At 33.7% G+C, this 19,630-nt stretch overlaps 4 protein-coding genes across 5 annotated transcripts; 3 read left to right on the plus strand and 1 right to left on the minus strand.

The window, feature by feature from the left end:
- Positions 1-432: 432 nt before the first annotated feature.
- LOC103849991 (transcription factor MUTE) lies at positions 433-2,991 on the minus strand. The gene is made up of 3 exons (XM_009126691.3): positions 1,838-2,991; positions 991-1,410; positions 433-734 (listed from the first exon to the last, which is right to left on the minus strand). Exons 1-3 carry the CDS (start codon positions 1,931-1,933, stop codon positions 645-647), a joined length of 606 nt encoding a protein of 201 aa, XP_009124939.1. The 5' UTR covers positions 1,934-2,991; the 3' UTR covers positions 433-644.
- A 4,762-nt stretch (positions 2,992-7,753) lies between these two features.
- Positions 7,754-8,713, plus strand: LOC103849992. Of its 2 annotated transcripts, none has more exons than XM_009126692.2 (2): positions 7,754-8,106; positions 8,188-8,713. In XM_009126692.2, exons 1-2 carry the CDS (start codon positions 7,981-7,983, stop codon positions 8,512-8,514), a joined length of 453 nt encoding a protein of 150 aa, XP_009124940.1. In that variant the 5' UTR covers positions 7,754-7,980; the 3' UTR covers positions 8,515-8,713. The 2 variants fall into 2 exon arrangements, 1 of the variants encoding a protein (XP_009124940.1); XR_004458201.1 differs by having other exon boundaries at positions 7,874-8,106; positions 8,248-8,477.
- Positions 8,714-10,742: 2,029 nt separating this feature from the next.
- LOC103849993 (uncharacterized GPI-anchored protein At3g06035) lies at positions 10,743-12,067 on the plus strand. Its single transcript, XM_009126694.3, has 2 exons — positions 10,743-10,989; positions 11,422-12,067. The coding sequence occupies exons 1-2, from the start codon at positions 10,905-10,907 to the stop codon at positions 11,958-11,960; spliced, it is 624 nt and encodes a 207-aa protein (XP_009124942.1). The 5' UTR covers positions 10,743-10,904; the 3' UTR covers positions 11,961-12,067.
- A 2,034-nt stretch (positions 12,068-14,101) lies between these two features.
- LOC103849994 (probable ATP-dependent DNA helicase CHR12) lies at positions 14,102-19,356 on the plus strand. The gene is made up of 11 exons (XM_009126695.3): positions 14,102-14,631; positions 15,058-15,214; positions 15,357-15,421; positions 15,501-15,689; positions 15,903-16,448; positions 16,539-16,798; positions 16,875-17,093; positions 17,170-17,377; positions 17,455-17,608; positions 17,677-18,282; positions 18,487-19,356. Exons 1-11 carry the CDS (start codon positions 14,419-14,421, stop codon positions 19,170-19,172), a joined length of 3,303 nt encoding a protein of 1,100 aa, XP_009124943.1. The 5' UTR covers positions 14,102-14,418; the 3' UTR covers positions 19,173-19,356.
- The last annotated feature ends 274 nt before the right edge of the window (positions 19,357-19,630 follow it).

Raw genomic sequence — 19,630 nt, forward strand, 5'->3', positions numbered from 1 at the left:
CCTTACAGCTTCGTAGCCATCATTTTTTTTTCCTAGACGGATTATGGTTGGGGATTTATCTCTGGAGATCTTGTATTTTAACAATGAGAATGCAAGAGACTCTTAGTGAATCAGACAGATCATAAGAACCATAGGAGTTTTTGGTTTAACTCTTTTAAGTAAAGACGATATTGGAGATCTGCATGCAATCGTAGACTTCTTTGTATCTTTAACGTTTCCAAAAGCGTTATTCTACAAACAAGAGAGACCAAAGCTTTAAGACCGAAAACAAGTCTTGTGGATATGTTCGTGGGGGTATAGGTTCATAATAGACAAATATATGGATGGATAAGTGATTTTATTGATAAGTTTTCGGTGAAATATGGATGGTGGTTAACATGATCAATTTAATAGATTTGTATATACATACATGCATAATTGCAGATGATGATGTTGAAGTATTAACTAGTTGCGATGGTTTTATTATGGAAAATTATAACTTTGATCGAGTTTTGGATACAACAACGAAGCGAGTAATTAAAACATATGAATAAGGTCGATACAAGTTGAACAATAATTAAGTTTGTATGAGCTTATTTCTAGCAAAGTGTCAAGCATGCTCATGTAAACGATACGCGCTAGCTAGTACATGTATAATTTTGACTTTAGTTGGTAGAGACGATTACTTCAGGCACAAAGCTTTTCTGAACTTCAAAGGTTAGCTCCTCTAAGCTTATGTGACACTCCAGTCCTATCTGCAAATATGTAAATTTAATTATTTTAAGCCTAGATCAATATAAAGAACCAAAACATTCGTATTAATGTTTTTTTATCCAAATATAAACTATAAAGCTTATAGGATTTTGGTTAGCATAATTGCGATCCATCAGTATATATGATAAGACGCTACTCACCATAGGTTTATACCCTAAGTTCAATCTAATTTCTGATGATATTTAGTGATTTTTTATTATTAGTTTTAGTGGTTGAGGTGACATATTAGATATGTACCTTAACAACGAAGAAGTACAAAACAGTCTCCTCCATGCTACTAATATTGAGATGAAGAACCGGAAAAGATAGCTTCTCCAAGACGGATATGATCCTCACAAGCTGGCCCTCAATTCGCCTAGAGACAACTCTCAATACAACGTTAGAGCCTGAGATCTTGGCTTCGACGTTAGCATGAGGGGAGTTGCAACATGATCCTACTTCCTTGAAAGTGCTTGTGGTCATCACATTCTCGATTTGACTAAAGGGCACTCTAGTGGTGGCTGCGGCTAATATGGATGGCTCGAGTGTTTGGTGATCATGCAGAAAAGAAGGCCGGTTTAGTGTCTTTCGGCGTTTCTTGGACTCGAGAACTTGCACTAATTGCTGCATCTCTTTGATGAACTCTATCACTCCTCCGATTATCGAAGCTTGATCTCCCTAATAATACCGACGAAAACAAGACTATACTTATGAATATATTGGTGCATGTCAAGTAGAATTAATTTGTTTTAACAAACAATTATAAAAACATTGTCTATCATAACACATATATACAAAAGAGCAAACACAAACAGAATATGTACAGGATGACACAACATGTTTTCCCCAAAATTAGTATCTTTAGATCATCCATGGTTAGAAAGATTACTATTCAACCTTTTGTTTCCACACAAACAAAAATTATTTGGGTCTTGAAAAAATAGTATTCGAGAAGATTCAATTATCCGAAAATATAGACTTTTTAAGAAACTATATATTCGAGAAATATCTCTGATCATTGAACCAAGAAAAACAATCAACAACCTCTAGGATAAAAATTCAATTAAATTGAGTATGAAGGAAAAAGATATAACATGAAAGTTACCCTTTTTATATAGAAGCAAGGAGTCAAAGAACGGAGGGATTTAAGATGCTCGTTCATTTGCCTTCTTCGATTCCTCTCAACAGCGATGTGAGACATGATCTTTGACTAATATTCAATTATATCTCTTCTTCGGTTCGTATCTATAAAGAAGAAGATGATCACTTTTCACCTTTTTTGACACATTCTTCAAAACAACGTGGTATTTATACAGCCGCAAACAACGAGAGAAAGTTAGGGTTTATTTTTTTTCAAGGGTTCATAAATGCACCATGTCGCTGTCTCGTGACATTCTTTTCTCTTATTAACTTTCTCTCTCTTACTATTCTCTTGATCAGTATGTATAAGTACAAAGTAGAGAAAATGTATGCATATACATAAAGATACGTCACGTTTGTGAAGTTGGATACATTTACATTCACTGCGTGATGCCTTTTATGATTTATATTGTAATTTCATTTAGAGTGCATGCCTTTCCTCCACCTTCTTTTACTTCTAGTTTCTACCGTTGTGCCTCTTTTTAGCTCTAAATTACTGCATTTCCATACTAAATGAGCTATTGGATTAAAATATAAGTTTAATTTGTGTTAATATATATAGATGTTTTTATGGATGAATGTAAGTAAGTATATATCTTCCAAGCAATACTAATTAGAAGCAGTAATGTGTGATCTAAAGTTTGTATATGGAGTGATTCATCACGATCACCAAAATTTTGATTTGATTTGTTATTTGAATGCTCTATAGACAAATGTTTGGTATCTTATACGGAATTCATATTTTATGGAATCAAATTTTAGATCCATCAAATGGTTTTGTAAGATGAATAAATAAAATAAAATGTATAATTTAACTATTGTTTTTTTTTTTGCTAAATTTATTTTTTGCTAAATAATTTAACTATTGTTTACCTTTTAATAGTTAACTACATATTTTTATTGCTTAATCATTCTATCATTTAATCCCACAATTTTGTTTTCCCGTTGTATTACCCCGGTTATGTTTAATCACCTATCGATCGAACCTCACGTTATTGTTTTCTGGATCAGTTTCTAGCTCTATCTACAAGAATATTTTTTTTTTAGAAAATATAACCCTCATAGCAACCTAATTAAGTTGTTCAAGTTTCTTTCACGAGTCTCATCTAACATGGACGGCTCATTATGATTCCTCCCAAAACTAGAAATTCTTAAATTATTTCCTTATGAGACATTCTTAAATTTTCGGCTCTGTTTTGTAAGTTAACATATTCCTCCAATGCATGACAGGAACTTCGTCGCAAACTTATTAAGTTGTTCGAGTTTTTTCAGTAGTCCAAGAAATGAGGAAGCCGGAAAGAAAATGTTCGTGACATATGTTTGCTACCGCCAATGCTATGCTACAATTTGCATAAGACATGCAAAGGTGCATGCCCCATTTAATTAAAACGCATCGCTATTCAATTTGTCCATGGTCTATCACGTTATATAATACTGATCGGCAATACGAAAATATAAAATAAAAAAATCAATCTACAATAAGAAAACTCACGCTCGATCAAGATATGTTGTGCATTCATTAATGCATATAATCAAATAAACAACTCATATCTTGTCCGAATAAATATAGAGAATTGGTTGTATGAAATATTAATTCTATTTGAGAAATTAGAACCAGCAAATCAAGGTACATCATCTTATAAAATTCTGAATTTTTCAATGTTTTTATTAGAAAAACACGGGTGCAACTGGATTACAATATTTTAGAATAGAATGATGTGGAATGGTGGATTCCATTGATTCCAAAAACTTTTTTACCATTTGATATGAATGGAATGGAATAGTCATTCCACCAATTCTAAATATATTTTGATAAAATATAAAGAAAAGTATTCCATAACAAAATTGTTCATGAATCAATAGAGTGTATTCCATTCCACTTTTTGTTGTATTCCATTCTTATCATTCCATTTATTTTTGTTCCATTAATTCTAAATCAAAGATATTGTCTATGCTATAAACATTATTTTTAATCAACAAAACATAGTTATGCATCTGGTTTGAGATTGGTTAAAGTGCATTCATCCTCCTCCAAAATATTCATTGTAGTAACAAAAGAAATCTAAATTCCGCGTTTTCATTTATTTCAGTTTAGCAAATGGACATGGCAAATAGCTCACCATCAATTAATTGTTCACAAGAAAAATCCTTCACAACACGAAACTAATGAGTTTTCTTGTCATCACGAGACTTCGTCGTAATCTCTTGAGAGTTCATGACACTATCTTCCTATAAGCTGAGTCCTCATCATATGCATGTAAGTAATAACAAAGATAAACATAATTTGTATAATTGTAATAATACGAGTTGGTTTGCCAATCAAATACGTGACATTTCGGGAAGAATAAATGAGCACCAGTGGTCTAGTGGTAGAATAGTACCCTGCCACGGTACAGACCCGGGTTTGATTTCCGGCTGGTGCAATTTTCCCTTTTGATAAGCTTTCTTGGTCTTGCGCCGGCCGTTAAACATTTTCATTTATTGGGAATGGAGTTTCCGTTTTATTTTAACCAGTAACTTTTTTTTAGCTGCCTATTCTATGAATTAAAAATCGTCTTGTTATGGTTAGTTACGTCATACCCAAGTATATATTTATTTTCAATTCGATTAGGGCCTTTTACTTTTATGTGTAAAGGCGGCAAATAGTATACAGATCATCAGGGCAATTTATTCAATTCTATAAAGATGTGTTTTTTCTTTTGGTTTAGGCCCAAAAACATGAAAGGTTGTGAAACTAATTACAAGAAGAACAAGGATGATGTCTGGATCATGTTGATCTGTGTCTGACAAATCTTCTGAGGTTCGAGGTTACGACTAACGAGTGCACGTGTAGGCCTGTACTCTGGCTGGTCACTTCCACTTGCTGAAAAAGGTATTTCTTTTACGTGCATATGTGTTTGTATTTAAAAGCTAGATCAAGAAACTCTTACGAACATATATTGTAGTATTATATATCATATTCCTAAAGTTGCTAATTTCAGCTTTTATTTCGAACAACTGGTACCATTTACTAATTCCTGTGGATCACGTTATTAGAATTTGGGTTTTTAATATGATATATTTTGATTTTCGAAAGAACTTAAAATTTGGTTCAATTCGTATTTAGCTGTGGTTTCAGATCAGATATCAAATAAATTAGTAGAGTATATATAATCGTTTGAACCAGCTTAAATAGTTTATTTGGACTTTGGATCGATTTATTTGGTCTGGTTTATTGGGACTGAACATCCTCACTAATTTCAATTTTAAGATGTGATTTTTCAACAAAAATACTATTACAGCCAAGTAATTTTTTTTTGTAAAACAAGGAGGAATTAATTAGTTTTTCATTCGTCTTGTGACACTTATATTTTACATTTATATAATTAAATAAAATTATTATGTTCGTTCTTATAGTGCTGGAAAATAACTAGTACATTCATACAACTTATACCGTTAATGATCATTCCACCCAGACATGAGACATGTATACCACTTCAACCGCACAATCTTCCACTGGCTCAACTTCCTTACCCTACTTGACGAGTACTTGTTTGTTGTGTCATTGTTATAATTCCATTAAATGCATCGAAGTCGTTTTACGGGTATTTTTTTTTAATTCTTGGTTTCACCCCCTAAGGTGAACCTCTAGGTGAGGTTCACCAATCAATAAGATTTCATTATTTCAAATTCGATATCTTCTAAAAAATGAAACAAAATATTGTTAATTATATTACGTTTTTAAAATAAAAAGGTAAAAAAGAGTTTAGGGTTTAGTGTTTAGTGTTTTTGATTTAGTGTTTATGATTTATCCAAGGGTTTAGGGTTTATCCAAGGGTTTAGGGTTTCGAATTTAGGGTTTAGGGATTAGGATTTAGGGTTTAGTTTTTTTCTGACGACGTTAAAAATATTTTTTGTAATTACTACAATTTTTATTTTTAATTTTTATCTTTTTATTTTAAAAACATAATATAACTTGACAATATTTTGTTTCCTTTTATAAAAGATATCAAATTTGAAATAACATAATCTTATTGGTTGGTGAACCTACAGGTTCACCATAGGGAGTGAACCCAAAAATAAGTCTTTTTTCGTATAATTTGATGTCACAATAATAACTATAAACACGTCCTTAGACCTCAATGGTAAGTAGAACAAAAAAAAATATCTCAATGTAGTTTCTTACCATGAAATTCTAAAGTTATATATTAGTGTATTTATATAAGAGTATACTAAAATTCTTGGAAACTCAACTAATAATATCTAATTTAACATATTATTAGTTGGATTTTCAAGATTTTAATATACCCTTATATATACACTAATATATAACTTTAAAATTTCATGGTAAAAAACTATCATTGGAAGTGCTTTTAAAAGCACTTCCAATATAAAACAAAAAAAATTATTTATTTATGTTTTTTTAACTAGTTAATCATCTATTTGAATGACATGTGTATTTTTAGTATTCCATAGTTTTTTAAAAATTCATAACTAAGAATTTTTGTTTATTCTCTCTCTTAATTTCATTTTTTTAAATGTTAAGAATTCTTCCTAATACTACTATTGAAGGTCCTCTCAGTTAATCAAGTCATTATATAATTTAGAAATGGCAAGTCGGTGAGGCTAAATAAAAAAAAAACAAGTTGGTGATTGTGACATGACATGAACCTTAGCAAGAAGCTCGTTAGAGAATCTGTGATTGTAAATTCTCTCAGTGATTCTCCTCTAGGATACTTTACTTTTACAGCTTTTATCTCGTTATTTATGTAGTCATTTGAGGATGATGTGCTTTGAGGATTAATTTTTTTCATACCAGAAAAAGTTCAAGATATGTACGTACAATATTTTCAGTTAGAATCAAATACCCGTAGTCCAACCAAATCAAATCATGGAGACATATTCTGTTATAATATATTGAACGAATTGACCAACTCTTCAAAGCTTCATTATAATATATGCTAATACGTTATGTAAATATGTTGTCTTCGAGTCAGTGCCGGCGACCACGAGGGCGAGCACTGCGACTGCCTCCGGACCATGATATTAGAGGTCCAATTTTTTTTAAAAAATAATTTTTTTCAAAGAAAAAACCAAATTGTTAAGAACAAAAATAAATTTACATGTATTTCTAAATTTCTTTATTTTATATGTTCTCATATCTAAACTTAATAACATTTTAAATAATATAATTTTTTAAAAATCGTATTAAAATTATATTTTATATGAGCTGGGCCGATATGTTTAGGTTGAGCATATTCGTTGAATAGTGGTTTGGACATGTTTTCTTCACGAGGCTAACAACAAACAATCAACGTATTTCCTTCAAAAGCTATAATTAGGTTCCAACTTTATTCTCCTAACATGTTGAATGTAAATTAATAGTTAAAACATATCAAATATGACCACACGGTTCCATATAGTTTGGTATATATGCATAGGCCACCCGCTCTCGTTTTTAATGGATGTAAATGCAAATGGCTGCAAAAATACATATTGCTATAAAACTCGAAATAGTATGAGCAAACCATGCAACCTCAAGATTTTTTTCTGGTATGAAAAAAATTAAACAATAAGAAATCTCAAGGTTTTAGACGGTGTGCTCGAGAGCAAATATAAAATTAAAATGCGTGGAAAAGACGTTGGATAAGTAGTTAGGTGTTCCATTCTAAAGTGTGGAGATTATTGGAACTATGATCTCTGAGCCATACAAGAAAATGAATATCGGTTTGTATACTTGAGTGAGAGGGATGAGTTTTTCGGATGAGATATACTAATTTTATTATGTGTAACGAAGAAATATAAGTTGAGATAGATATGGCTTTTGATTTTATATCTTTAGGATTTTCAAGTAGTAGCATCATTGTACACACCTTCCTTGGTGACCCATTTGTGTGTGGGGACTTACTTTTGCCAGGTTAGATTGCATTATATATTTATTATATCTTAACTTTGCCCCACTCTCCCACATGCACTTCTAGTTTTCTACCCCCAAACCCCAAGCTCTTGACTATTTATACCACCCTTTGAATATTCCCCCACACAACTCCACTTGAACCATTTTTTCTCAACACTTCTTTTAACAGACAGCAAAAAGGCTAATTGATAGTCTACTTGAAAGATAGAAATATGGCTATGGACCTTGAGCTTGATGATGATGTATTCTATGCAGACATACGCAAACAGATCAATCTCTTAATCACAGATGAAGATGAAAATAACCCTATCTCACTTTCCTCTTCTGTTTCTTTCCAGGTTTGTCCAATTTAATCCCTCTCTCTCTCTCTCTAGTGAATATATGTGGATGTTTATATATATATTTGAAATCAAATACAGAGTTTGTTCAGCGAAAACTACCAAACATTAGCAACACCATATATGATGTACCATGTGCAGAATTACAACCTAATTAGAGAGAGAAAAGGGACAGGAGTGTTCATCCCAAGATGTTCTCAGCCAAGAAAGAAACAAAATAATCATCCTCATCAGACGAAGCAAGGGAGTTTCGGTTCCCTTGTCTCCAAGCAACAGTTTCCTCATTATGTTTATGACAACAACAACTCCACAACTCTCAACAACAACCAGGAACGCATCACCCTTCATCATGCAGCTTCAACTAATCCAAGAAGAACCTTCAGAGATGCAGCATATCTCTTTACTTAGCCTCAATCAAGACTCAAGACATGGATTTTGTGTCATTAACTCATATTATATATAATTAATTATTCATATTTATAGATTTGATGTTTGTAAAATCAGCAATTAATAAGAACTAGATTAAGATCCGCGCATTGCGCGGGATGAATGTTGTATATACATACGATCTTATGTATTATTATTTATTTGTGTTTTTTCACTTATATTAAATTAGTGAGAAGTCAGTGACTATTACATATATATAACTAAATTGGTGTGGCCATATAAATCAAAGTAATCTTTGTTATTTACAATCATTTTATGGTAAATACATTCAAATAATGACTTTTATCTTTTATATTGTTTATAATTAAATTTAAAATGCTATGAACATTGATGCATAGTATATTTTTAAAATATAAATATGTATTAAATAAAAATTTCCTATTCACATAGTTTTATAATCATTTATATTTTATAAAAAAAAATTGAAACATTGATAACAAAATTTTCAATATGGAACTTTTAATATTTTTATTAATTTAATAATCATTTTTACAAATTCAATGAAAATTTTGAAACTAAACTATTAAATTCTTAGTATTTGTTCAGTAAAAATTTGAAATTTAATTATTTATGCATTTTATATAATATATAATTTAATTTAAATGATACTAATATATATATATATATATATTTAATCTAATATTTATTAAATAAGACATCTTACACATATAAATTTATGAACATTTGTATCTTGTTATAAACAAAAATTCAACCATAGATAACAAATTTTCAAAGTGAGATTTTTTAAAATTTTATTAATTTATATTTGTTTTTAAAATTTTTAAATATAACATATATATAGAAAAATCTAAAGTTTTGTTATTTGGTTAATTTGATTTTTTAATTTATTTTAATAATATTAATATAAAACAAAAATGGTAGAGGATGTATAAATTATTATCAAATCTTTATTATTTAAAATCATTAATTATCATATATATATTGATCATATTAGATAATTCTGTATGTTCTATTTAAGGAAATAATGAAAAATATTTATATATTAATAACTAATTATATGATTAGGTTAATGAAAAGTATATTATATGTTTAGATGGACCAACTTATTTTTCTAAAAATTTTGAAATTGATTCTCGTGATGATATGTACCATGGTTCAAAAGTTGTAATGTTTATCTTTTAATAATATATAGGGGATGAAGGAAGAACCATCAATCCAAATGGATTTGGTGCAGTTTATGCAACTCTTTACAGACTTTTATTCACTCGCTGTTACCATACCAGTTTTCTAATTATTTGAAATCAAGTGTAAAATACACCCCATGAAACATGTCTTCAGTTATCAGTAGATGAATTCATCTGGAATCAGGATGAGTTGAGTCTCATGTGAGATTGGAAAATCTTTCATGTCAGGTCCACAACCAATCAATCTCTTTGTGACCTCAAAGTTACAGAGTTACAGTTATGTTGGCATTTGGCAACAGTGTTTGAAAAGACAAAAGTCAAATCTAAAGAATAAAAATCAAAACTCACACCCACATGCCCATCACTCTCTCTTTCCATTTTACCAGTGTAGTATATTTAATCTCTATGCAAAATCTTTGATATAAATGGAAAAAAACCACAACGTAGACATTTGTATGTAGCAGCTGTATGTTTTCTGTCAACTAGCTGTAATTTATTTAAATTAAATGTCAAATAAGACTAACCATCAATATGTGAAAGTATACTGAAAACATGTTTCCTACAAAACACACGTAGTCAAGTAATCAGGTATTACCCTGACTTGTGGAACCGGTTTAATTTCACAAATAAATATAGTTACGTATTTATCTCTTTTTATATAGTGCGATATAATATACTAACCAAAATGTATTGTCATCTTGATTTACCTAATAAAATATTGTACTACTACATTTGAAATTGGTAAAATCATATATAAGATATTTTATTAAGCTATAAACTTGAACTACTTTACAATTATTAAAAGTAATGTATCTGGTATGTGATTTATGGGTCTCATTGTTTTGATTTTGGGACGGTGATAACTTACGAACGTGCTAGGTTATGATCTTTCAGGGTATGTTCGATTACATTTTGGCAATTACGGTTGATATTTTGTAAGTAAATCAATTAAATCATTGAGTTTTCAAGAACTTATTAGTCAATAAGAACTGCGTATAGGAGCCGCAGCCAATAAGTTAGTTAGAAGGGACTAGAATGGTCGGTGCAACGTTAAAATCGAGCATACAAGAAAAGCAATAAAAAATAACTATCAAGAGTAAAATCTAAGTAACCATCTTCTCACTCTTTTATACAAATAAAAAGCCATTCATCGCCAAGAAAAAATAAAACAAAGTCTCATCAAAGAGTTCTCTAGAATCAGATTCAATGGCGATTAACAACAAGCTTCCATTTCTTCTCCTTCTCTCCATCATCCTTCTCTTCCTCAACCGCCCTGTGCTTGGCGACACTGGTAACTCTCTCTGTCTTCCATGATCTTCTTTTTCAAGTAAACACTTTCTTCTTTTCGAGAAATGAACATTAAAGTTTTAAATGTAATTAACAAAAATAAAACTTCTATATTTGGTTCCACAGCAAAACAAAATTTAGAAGAAAACATAGAAACAAAAGCAATCATACTTTAGCCGTTCAACAAAAAAAAATTATATGTTCTTGAAGATTCCCTCTCTTCATAGACAGTACTGTTCATAGATTCGCTGTGTTTTATTTTAGATCTGGTCTGAAATCTCGTAGGTCGATTCTTTCACTTCATTTAGAAGTTCTTCACTAGTTCTAAACAACTAATGATTTCTCAAGTATACTAATCTACAAATTACTTTCATCGAAGATTATTTATATGCTCCTAAAAATTATATAGATATTAAATAGAGTTTTTGACTTGCAGATGAAGAGGACGTTCTTTTCACAGGCATCAACAGCTACAGAACATCACAGAATCTCACAATCTTAAACAAGAACGAAAACGCAGAGTGTCTAGCCGACGAACTCGCCGAGCAGTTCAAGAACAGACCATGTACCAACAACACTGGCTCAGCCACAGTACCTGGAACCGAACCACAGTTCGCAGAATACCCTAAGATTCTAACTAAATGCCACTTAAACGTGTCGGACACAAGAGACGGTTCGATTATGCCCGCATGTGTTCCTCGTTTAGAGTCGAGCCTTGTCCTCACAAACTTCACCAAGTCGCAATACTCTATGAGTTTGAACGATTCCAAGTTTACAGGAATGGGTATTGGTAAAGAAAATGATTGGATCGTTGTGGTTCTTACTACCAACACACCAGGAGGAAGCTATTCTACGGATACAGATACAAAAGATGATCATGATGATGATGATGATTCTAGTGGCTTCGCCTTTAGTACTGGACTAGTTAATTATTTGCTAGTTCTCATCATGTCCTTTTGTTTCTTCCTCTGTTAAGATATCTATCACATGTTTTGAGTTTGTTTTAGTCTCAACTCTTCTTTAGACTATGAATAATTTCTGCTTATGATATTTTACTATTTTTATTTCAATTAAAACAAATATATCTTCTCCTAACTTAGAATAAACTGATATGGGATATGTCAGGTATTCAAATTATACTAAATCATCTGACAAAACAAGTTAAACTAAGCATATTGCATGTGTGATAATAATAAGATATATTTTTCTGTCGGTGAGTTTGGTTGAGAACTTGACATAGACAAGATTATTCAAACGACCGACACCCCATCTGGCTCTTTGTCACGTGGGAACTTTATGCAGTCCAATATTTAATGTAGGCTTAAGGCCCTAACTGATGGACTGATGAGCATATAAATCGACCCGGCAAAATTATATTTCTTTCTAAAAACTCGAAACCAGATTAACCAGAATTGATGCATGCATGGAAATATGTAATAGACCCAATAGTTGTTTCAAACCATATACTGTAGAAATTCTATAAATGAATATTCGATAAATTAATAAAAACTATAATTAATAAATATCATTCGGGACTGGTTTAAAATATGACACAATCGATAAAATATCACTGATCCCGAATTGGGCCGGTTCCATTTTAATGGGACCATATATTCACATTGGATTTTTTTTCAAAAAAAAAAGAAAGAAGAAGAGTCATCCTTTCTAAATAAATAAAATCCAACATTCATGATCACAAAAGACAGAAACAATAGACACAAATTTGGTTAGTCCTTAAAAAAAATAGTCATACGTTCCAGATACATTAACTATCCGACTCATTAGATACGATCCCTAGGACTTGGAAAAGACTTTTAGGCAATTATTAAGATACAGACTACTTTAGACTAAGACTTCGGGATCAGATTCTCATAGACTAATTTTCATCCTTGCTCCCTTTGGATCTAGAACACAGGTCTTTGTGCAACTTCTTAACCCTTTCTGTGAAGAATGTTGTCAGGTCCTCTAACTGAATCAAGGTATCAAAGGATAGTTTGTTGAGGCTTTCCTCAAGGAGAATGATTCTTGATAACATAAGGGAGCTCTGGAGCTCGAGAGCATTATGTAGCTGAAAAAAAACAAGAGAAACAAGTTTAAAATAGGTTTTATAAACAGAGAAAGAAAAATGCGAAGACAGTATAATAACAAAATAGATAAGAAATTTTATTTTACCTCTTCTCCAACATTGACAATATAAAAACCATGTACAATTTTTTCAATATAGATTGATCTAGTCCATTACAAAAACAAACACACTCACAAGACTTTATGTTCTCATAGACTTGACTTTAACACCCTTTCAATGTAGATCTTCTCTCTAGCCAAGAAATAGACAATTACATAGACGAGTTGAAACATTGAATTTGATATCTTGGTAACTATCAATTTATAGTTATTGGTTTGAATGAGTCTTGTGGCATTGCTCAACCGGTTAAAAATCCCAAATTTTACTAATAGAATTCATGCCTTCCACCATGAATTGTGCATGGAAAATAGTTTTATTTGACGAACTATACATCTAAACTTTATTATTATTTGACTTATGTGTATTATTAATTCTATATTATATTACTATATGTTACATTTTATTTTCTCAATGCGTCTTTTGATTTCATGAACGCATCATTCATAATGCATGCTAGTTTTGATGAACAATTAATAACTACTCAAATACTCAGTTTGTATGTATACTCATTGTAAAGTTAGATGTTATCCCTCTCTCTCTAGAATTTTGATTGGAAGGGAATCTCTTCAGTTTTTAACTAACTTGTCCACCATATATACTTGTGTAAGCTCAACTAAGTCCTCTAATATAAGAAGATCTTGTTGATACTAAAACTGGTTTGTGGTCGAAGTTAGAGAATCTATATATGAAAAAATTAAAGTCTATAACCAAGAAACTACTTTTAAAACATCGTTTTTTTTTCACTCTATACAACTTCATGATCACCTTGAGAGGTTAAATCCATTTATGTTGGATCTGTTTCCTATTTACTAGAACAAGAATTTTTTTAAATCATCCAGTTTATATCATGAAAGTATCCTAACACACATACAATTCTATAAGACATCAAGAGTCAATAATACATTAGCAAACAAATATCTCTAGTTGCAAAATTGAATAAATTATAGAAGCCCAATAGATAAAACTAATAAATGGGCCTTAACTATAGCCCATTAAGAATAAGTGGGTGGGGGGGGGTAGTAATGTAAATATATAAGAAGGCGTGAGCCAGATTCCAAATCTATCTCTCCGGTCTCATCTTTGTCTCGGTCTCTCTTTCTCTCGTGTGGTGTGTGGGCAAAGGAGAGCGATTGAGAAGACAAAAAGAAAAAAAAAAAGATAATACAAAAAAAAAAAAAGAAATCAAATCAATTTTTGAGAAATCGAAGGAGGGAGGGATACACACATCAACATACGAGAGTTCCCGCCATGGTGGCTCAGCAGCTAGGAGAGAGCAGCAGCGTCGTCGTCGTCGAATCTCGGGAAGAGCCTGTTGAGACGACCAAGTCTCTGATCTGTGCTCTCAATTACATCTCTCGCGACCTTCCTTTGCCTCCTCACCTCTTCGCCGCCGTCTCTTCTATCTACCATGGCTCCTCCTCCTCCTCTTCTCTCCCTCCCTCCGTCGTGCCTCCGCCGCCGGTAAGCCTATTCAATTGCTTCTCGAAGATTTTAGGTTTGGAGTTTGTTGGCTATCTTCTGTGCTTTCTTCTCTCTTCGTTGAGTTTCTTCACAAATTGCATGTTTTCAATGGCTTTGTTTGTTCATTAGATGGTAAAGGTTCTTGCTTTATGGTGTTTCTCTGCCTCTAAGCTTATTCAATTGTTAATAAAGCATTAGGTTTTGGAGTTTGTTGGCTCTTCTATGCCTTTTGCATGTTTTTAGTGGCTTTGTTTGCTTATTAAGTTGTAAAGGTTGTAGCTTTAGTGGTCTTTCTCTGCCTGTAAGCCATTCAATTGTTAATGAGGCATTTAGTTTTGGAGTTTGTTGGCTAATTGCATGTTTTCAGTGGCTTTGTTTGTTCATTGAGTTGTAAAGGTTGTAGCTTTAATGGTGTTTGTTGTGCAGGGGAATGATTTTACTCCTTATGGAGGTGATTTGATGGGAGAGTTTGAGGATGCACTTTTGAAGCAGAGAACGAACATTGAATCAGGCTCTCGATTGACAGAATTGCAGGATAATCGGAACAAGACTCTTATTCAGCGCCGCTTATCCGAGCTTGAAGGTTACATTCCATAATCCCATTCTCCTAATTTACTTTAAACCATTTACAAGTTGTAATCTTTCTTACTTTAGAACAATTTTGAACTATTCTTTGTTCAAGAGGAATGCACTTGCTGATGTTGTTGTCTTGTGTTTTATATCAGAATTACCTTCCACCAGAGGTGAAGACTTGCAAGGGAAGTGCTTACTCGAGCTTTATGGGCTAAAGGTATCATCAGATGTTCTCAGTGATTATTTGAGTTTGTGATATGTTTTGTATTGACATTTTGCATTGGTGTGAGTCGCAGCTACGAGAGTTGCAAAGCAAGGTTCGAACAGAGGTGAGCTCGGAGTTCTGGCTACGTATGAACTGTGCTGATGTCAGTAGCCAATTGTTTGACTGGGGTATGATGCGGTTGCCTCGTCTTTGGTATGGTATTGGAGATCCTTTTGCTACGGAAGCTGATGATCAGTTCAGAAAGAAACGTGATGCCGAGGTCATTTACTTTCTTACAACTTTATTTTAGCGTCTCATAAGTCTAGCAAATTAGGTGGCAAAAGTGATATCTTAAATTATATTTTCTGCTTTGTCTTTAGAGATGGAGTATATAGAATTGAAACTTTCTAGTGCATATGACATGATAAATTGTTTATTATAGTTTTCAAACTTCTTGCTATGCATCGCTGATGTGTTCAAATTCTTTGTTCAGAGGGTGTCACGTTTGGAAGAAGAGGAGAAGAATCTGATTGAAACCGCCAAGAGGAAGTTCTTCGCAGAAGTGCTCAATGCAGTTCGTGAGTTCCAGTTGCAAATCCAGGCGACTCAAAAACGCCGCAGGCAAAGAAACGATGGTGTGCAGGCATGGCATGGGAGACAAAGACAACGTGCAACCCGCGCTGAAAAGCTGAGGCTAATGGCCCTTAAATCCGATGACCAAGAAGCATACATGAAACTAGTAAAGGAGAGCAAAAACGAAAGGCTCACCACTCTTCTAGAAGAGACTAACAAACTCCTTACTAATTTGGGAGCTGCTGTTCAGCGGCAGAAAGATGCTAAACTACCAGACGGCATTGATCCACTGAAAGACTCGGAATCTGATTTATCTGAACTCGATGCTCCGAAAGGCGAACCGTTACAGGATTTGCTTCCTGATCAGGATATTGACGTCACTGAATCTGATAATAATGATGATTCCAATGATTTACTTGAAGGCCAGAGGCAGTATAACTCTGCTATCCATTCAATTCAAGAGAAGGTAACTTTAATCTCTATGCTTAGTTGTTTAACTTGCTGCCATCTCAGAGACGAAGTGATTATTAAGTAGACAATGTGTACTTTTTAACAGGTGACGGAGCAGCCTTCACTTCTAAAAGGTGGGGAACTAAGATCTTACCAAATAGAAGGACTCCAGTGGATGGTTTCTCTATTCAACAACAACCTTAATGGGATTTTAGCTGATGAGATGGGTTTGGGGAAAACCATCCAAACAATCTCGTTGATTGCTTATCTTCTGGAGAATAAAGGTGTGCCTGGTCCTTATCTGATAGTGGCTCCAAAAGCTGTGCTACCAAACTGGGTAAACGAGTTTGCTTTATGGGTACCAAGGTATGTGACAAAACAGTTTTACTCCCATTGGTATGAGTCTGAAATATAATCCATTTTGTTTGTTTTTTTTTGACAGCATTGCAGCTTATCTTTATGATGGACGTTTGGAGGAAAGAAAGGCAATCAGGGAGAAAATTGCAGGAGAAGGGAAGTTCAACGTGTTGATAACCCACTATGATCTCATCATGAGAGATAAAGCATTTTTGAAGAAAATTGATTGGCACTACATGATTGTTGATGAAGGACATCGTCTGAAGAACCATGAATCTGCTCTTGCAAAGACTCTACTAACAGGGTAACATCACTATATTTAGTTTCTCTCAAGTGAATGATGTTAGCTTGACTGTTAATGTTTATAATGGATTTTGCAGCTATCGGATAAAACGCAGACTCCTGTTAACGGGAACACCCATACAGAACAGCCTTCAAGAACTATGGTCACTACTCAATTTTCTCCTTCCTCACATCTTTAACTCGGTTCAGAACTTTGAGGAATGGTTTAATGCTCCGTTTGCTGATCGTGCTAACGTTAGTCTTACTGATGAAGAGGAGCTGTTGGTTATCCACCGTCTGCATCATGTTGGTTCTTCTACACTCTATTTTTCCCTTAAAATTTTCATACAAAATTGTTCAATGTGATTCACTGTCGCTTTCAGGTTATAAGACCGTTTATACTGAGAAGGAAAAAGGACGAAGTAGAGAAGTTCCTTCCTGGAAAGACACAGGTGATACTGAAGTGTGACATGTCAGCATGGCAGAAAGTGTATTACAAACAAGTTACGGACATGGGCAGAGTTGGCCTTCAAACAGGTTTGTAGCTTTAACTCACTTATAATCTCTCTATCTCTAAGTAAAGCTGATCCAATGCAAACGTGCAGGATCCGGGAAGTCAAAGAGTCTGCAAAATCTAACGATGCAACTGAGAAAGTGTTGTAACCATCCGTACCTATTCGTTGGAGGAGAGTACAACATGTGGAAGAAGCCTGAGATTGTGAGAGCTTCAGGGAAGTTCGAGCTCCTCGACCGTCTCCTTCCGAAGCTGCGCAAGGCCGGGCATAGAATCCTGCTCTTCTCTCAGATGACTCGTCTCATTGACATCCTCGAGATTTATCTGACGCTTAACGATTTCAAGTACCTAAGACTTGACGGTACCACAAAGACGGATCAAAGAGGGCTTTTGCTGAAGCAGTTCAACGAGCCGGACTCTCCTTACTTCATGTTTCTTCTGAGCACGCGCGCTGGAGGTCTCGGTCTGAACTTGCAGACTGCAGACACTGTTATTATCTTTGACAGTGATTGGAACCCACAGATGGACCAACAGGCTGAGGATAGAGCTCATAGGATAGGGCAGAAGAAGGAAGTGAGAGTGTTTGTTTTGGTTAGCGTTGGCTCCGTTGAAGAAGTGATATTGGAGCGTGCAAAGCAGAAGATGGGGATTGATGCTAAAGTCATACAAGCTGGTCTTTTCAACACAACTTCCACAGGTAAAGTCTCTTTAAAACAAATATGTGTAATATATATACATCACATATTTGTTTTTTTTTTATTTAACATTCTTTCAAAAATAAAAAATAAAACAAATATGTGGTTAGGCCTCTTATAGAGGATTAGTGCTTAGGCGACTAGAACGATTTTTAGAATCAGTATGGTAGTCTCTTAATGTGTGCTTTTGTGATTATTAATAACAGCACAAGACAGAAGAGAGATGCTTGAAGAGCTCATGCGCAAAGGAACAAGCTCACTAGGGAACGATGTCCCCAGTGAGAGGGAAATAAACCGGCTCGCGGCTCGTAGTGAGGACGAGTTTTGGATGTTTGAGAGAATGGACGAGGAGAGGAGAATGAAGGAGAGTTACAGAACACGTCTGATGCAAGAGCAGGAAGTCCCTGAGTGGGCATACACCACACAGAGCCAAGATGACAAGTCTAACAACGCAAAGTACCATTTTGGGAGTGTCACAGGCAAGCGAAAGCGTAAAGAGATCGTTTATAGCGACTCATTGAGCGAGGTGCAGTGGATGAAAGCTGTGGAGAGCGGTGAAGACGTGTCAGCATACTCTCTTAAACAGAGGAGAGCGGAGAAGGCAAGCAAGGCAAAAACATCAACGAGTAAAAGAGTGGTAGAACCTATCCAAGTGGTGAGTGATGAGACGAGCGAGGAGGAAGAGGAGGAAGGAAGAGGAGGACAGGAGATGAGTGGGAAACAGAGAGTAGAGAAGTCTGAAGAAGAAGAAGAAGAAGATGGTGAAGAAGAGAATGATGAAAAGCCAATATTCAAGTGGAGTTCTCATAAGAAGAAAAGGTCGAGGTACTCTTTTACGTGTTCTTCGTCTGATTCTAGAGCTCAAAGTTCCAATGGAAGTAGAAGAAACTGAGAAAGATTTGAGGTGAGATCTGAGTTGAGTTTGGTCTCTTCTTCTACCTGTATGTTTGTGTGTTTTAGAAGTCTTTTAGAGAAGTATTTTCTTCTTGCCAATGCAACTTGAACTTTATGCCATTCTAACATGTAATGCATTTATTTTTAGATGGTCTCGGGTTAAGTTTAGTTATTTTCTTATATAGAACGATTCTAGATTCAGCATTGAAAAACCCTTCATCAAAAAAGAAAAAAACATATGTAATATTTTTTCTCTTCAGAAGAACTAAGAGACCAATTTATTTTTGATCCAAAATCTCTGTTAATACTAATGTTCTAAAACGGTGTAGGCGCAATTAGGAGATATTTTACTAAGGACTAAAGCTTATTGTCTTTAATAGTTTAATTTATTATAAAAATCTAAGGAATTTGAGAGACTACATAGCTAGGAAATGTGAAATCCACTTAAAATAAATA

Source organism: Brassica rapa, chromosome A01 (genome assembly GCF_000309985.2).
Source record: "Brassica rapa cultivar Chiifu-401-42 chromosome A01, CAAS_Brap_v3.01, whole genome shotgun sequence".
NCBI lineage: Eukaryota > Viridiplantae > Streptophyta > Magnoliopsida > Brassicales > Brassicaceae > Brassica > Brassica rapa.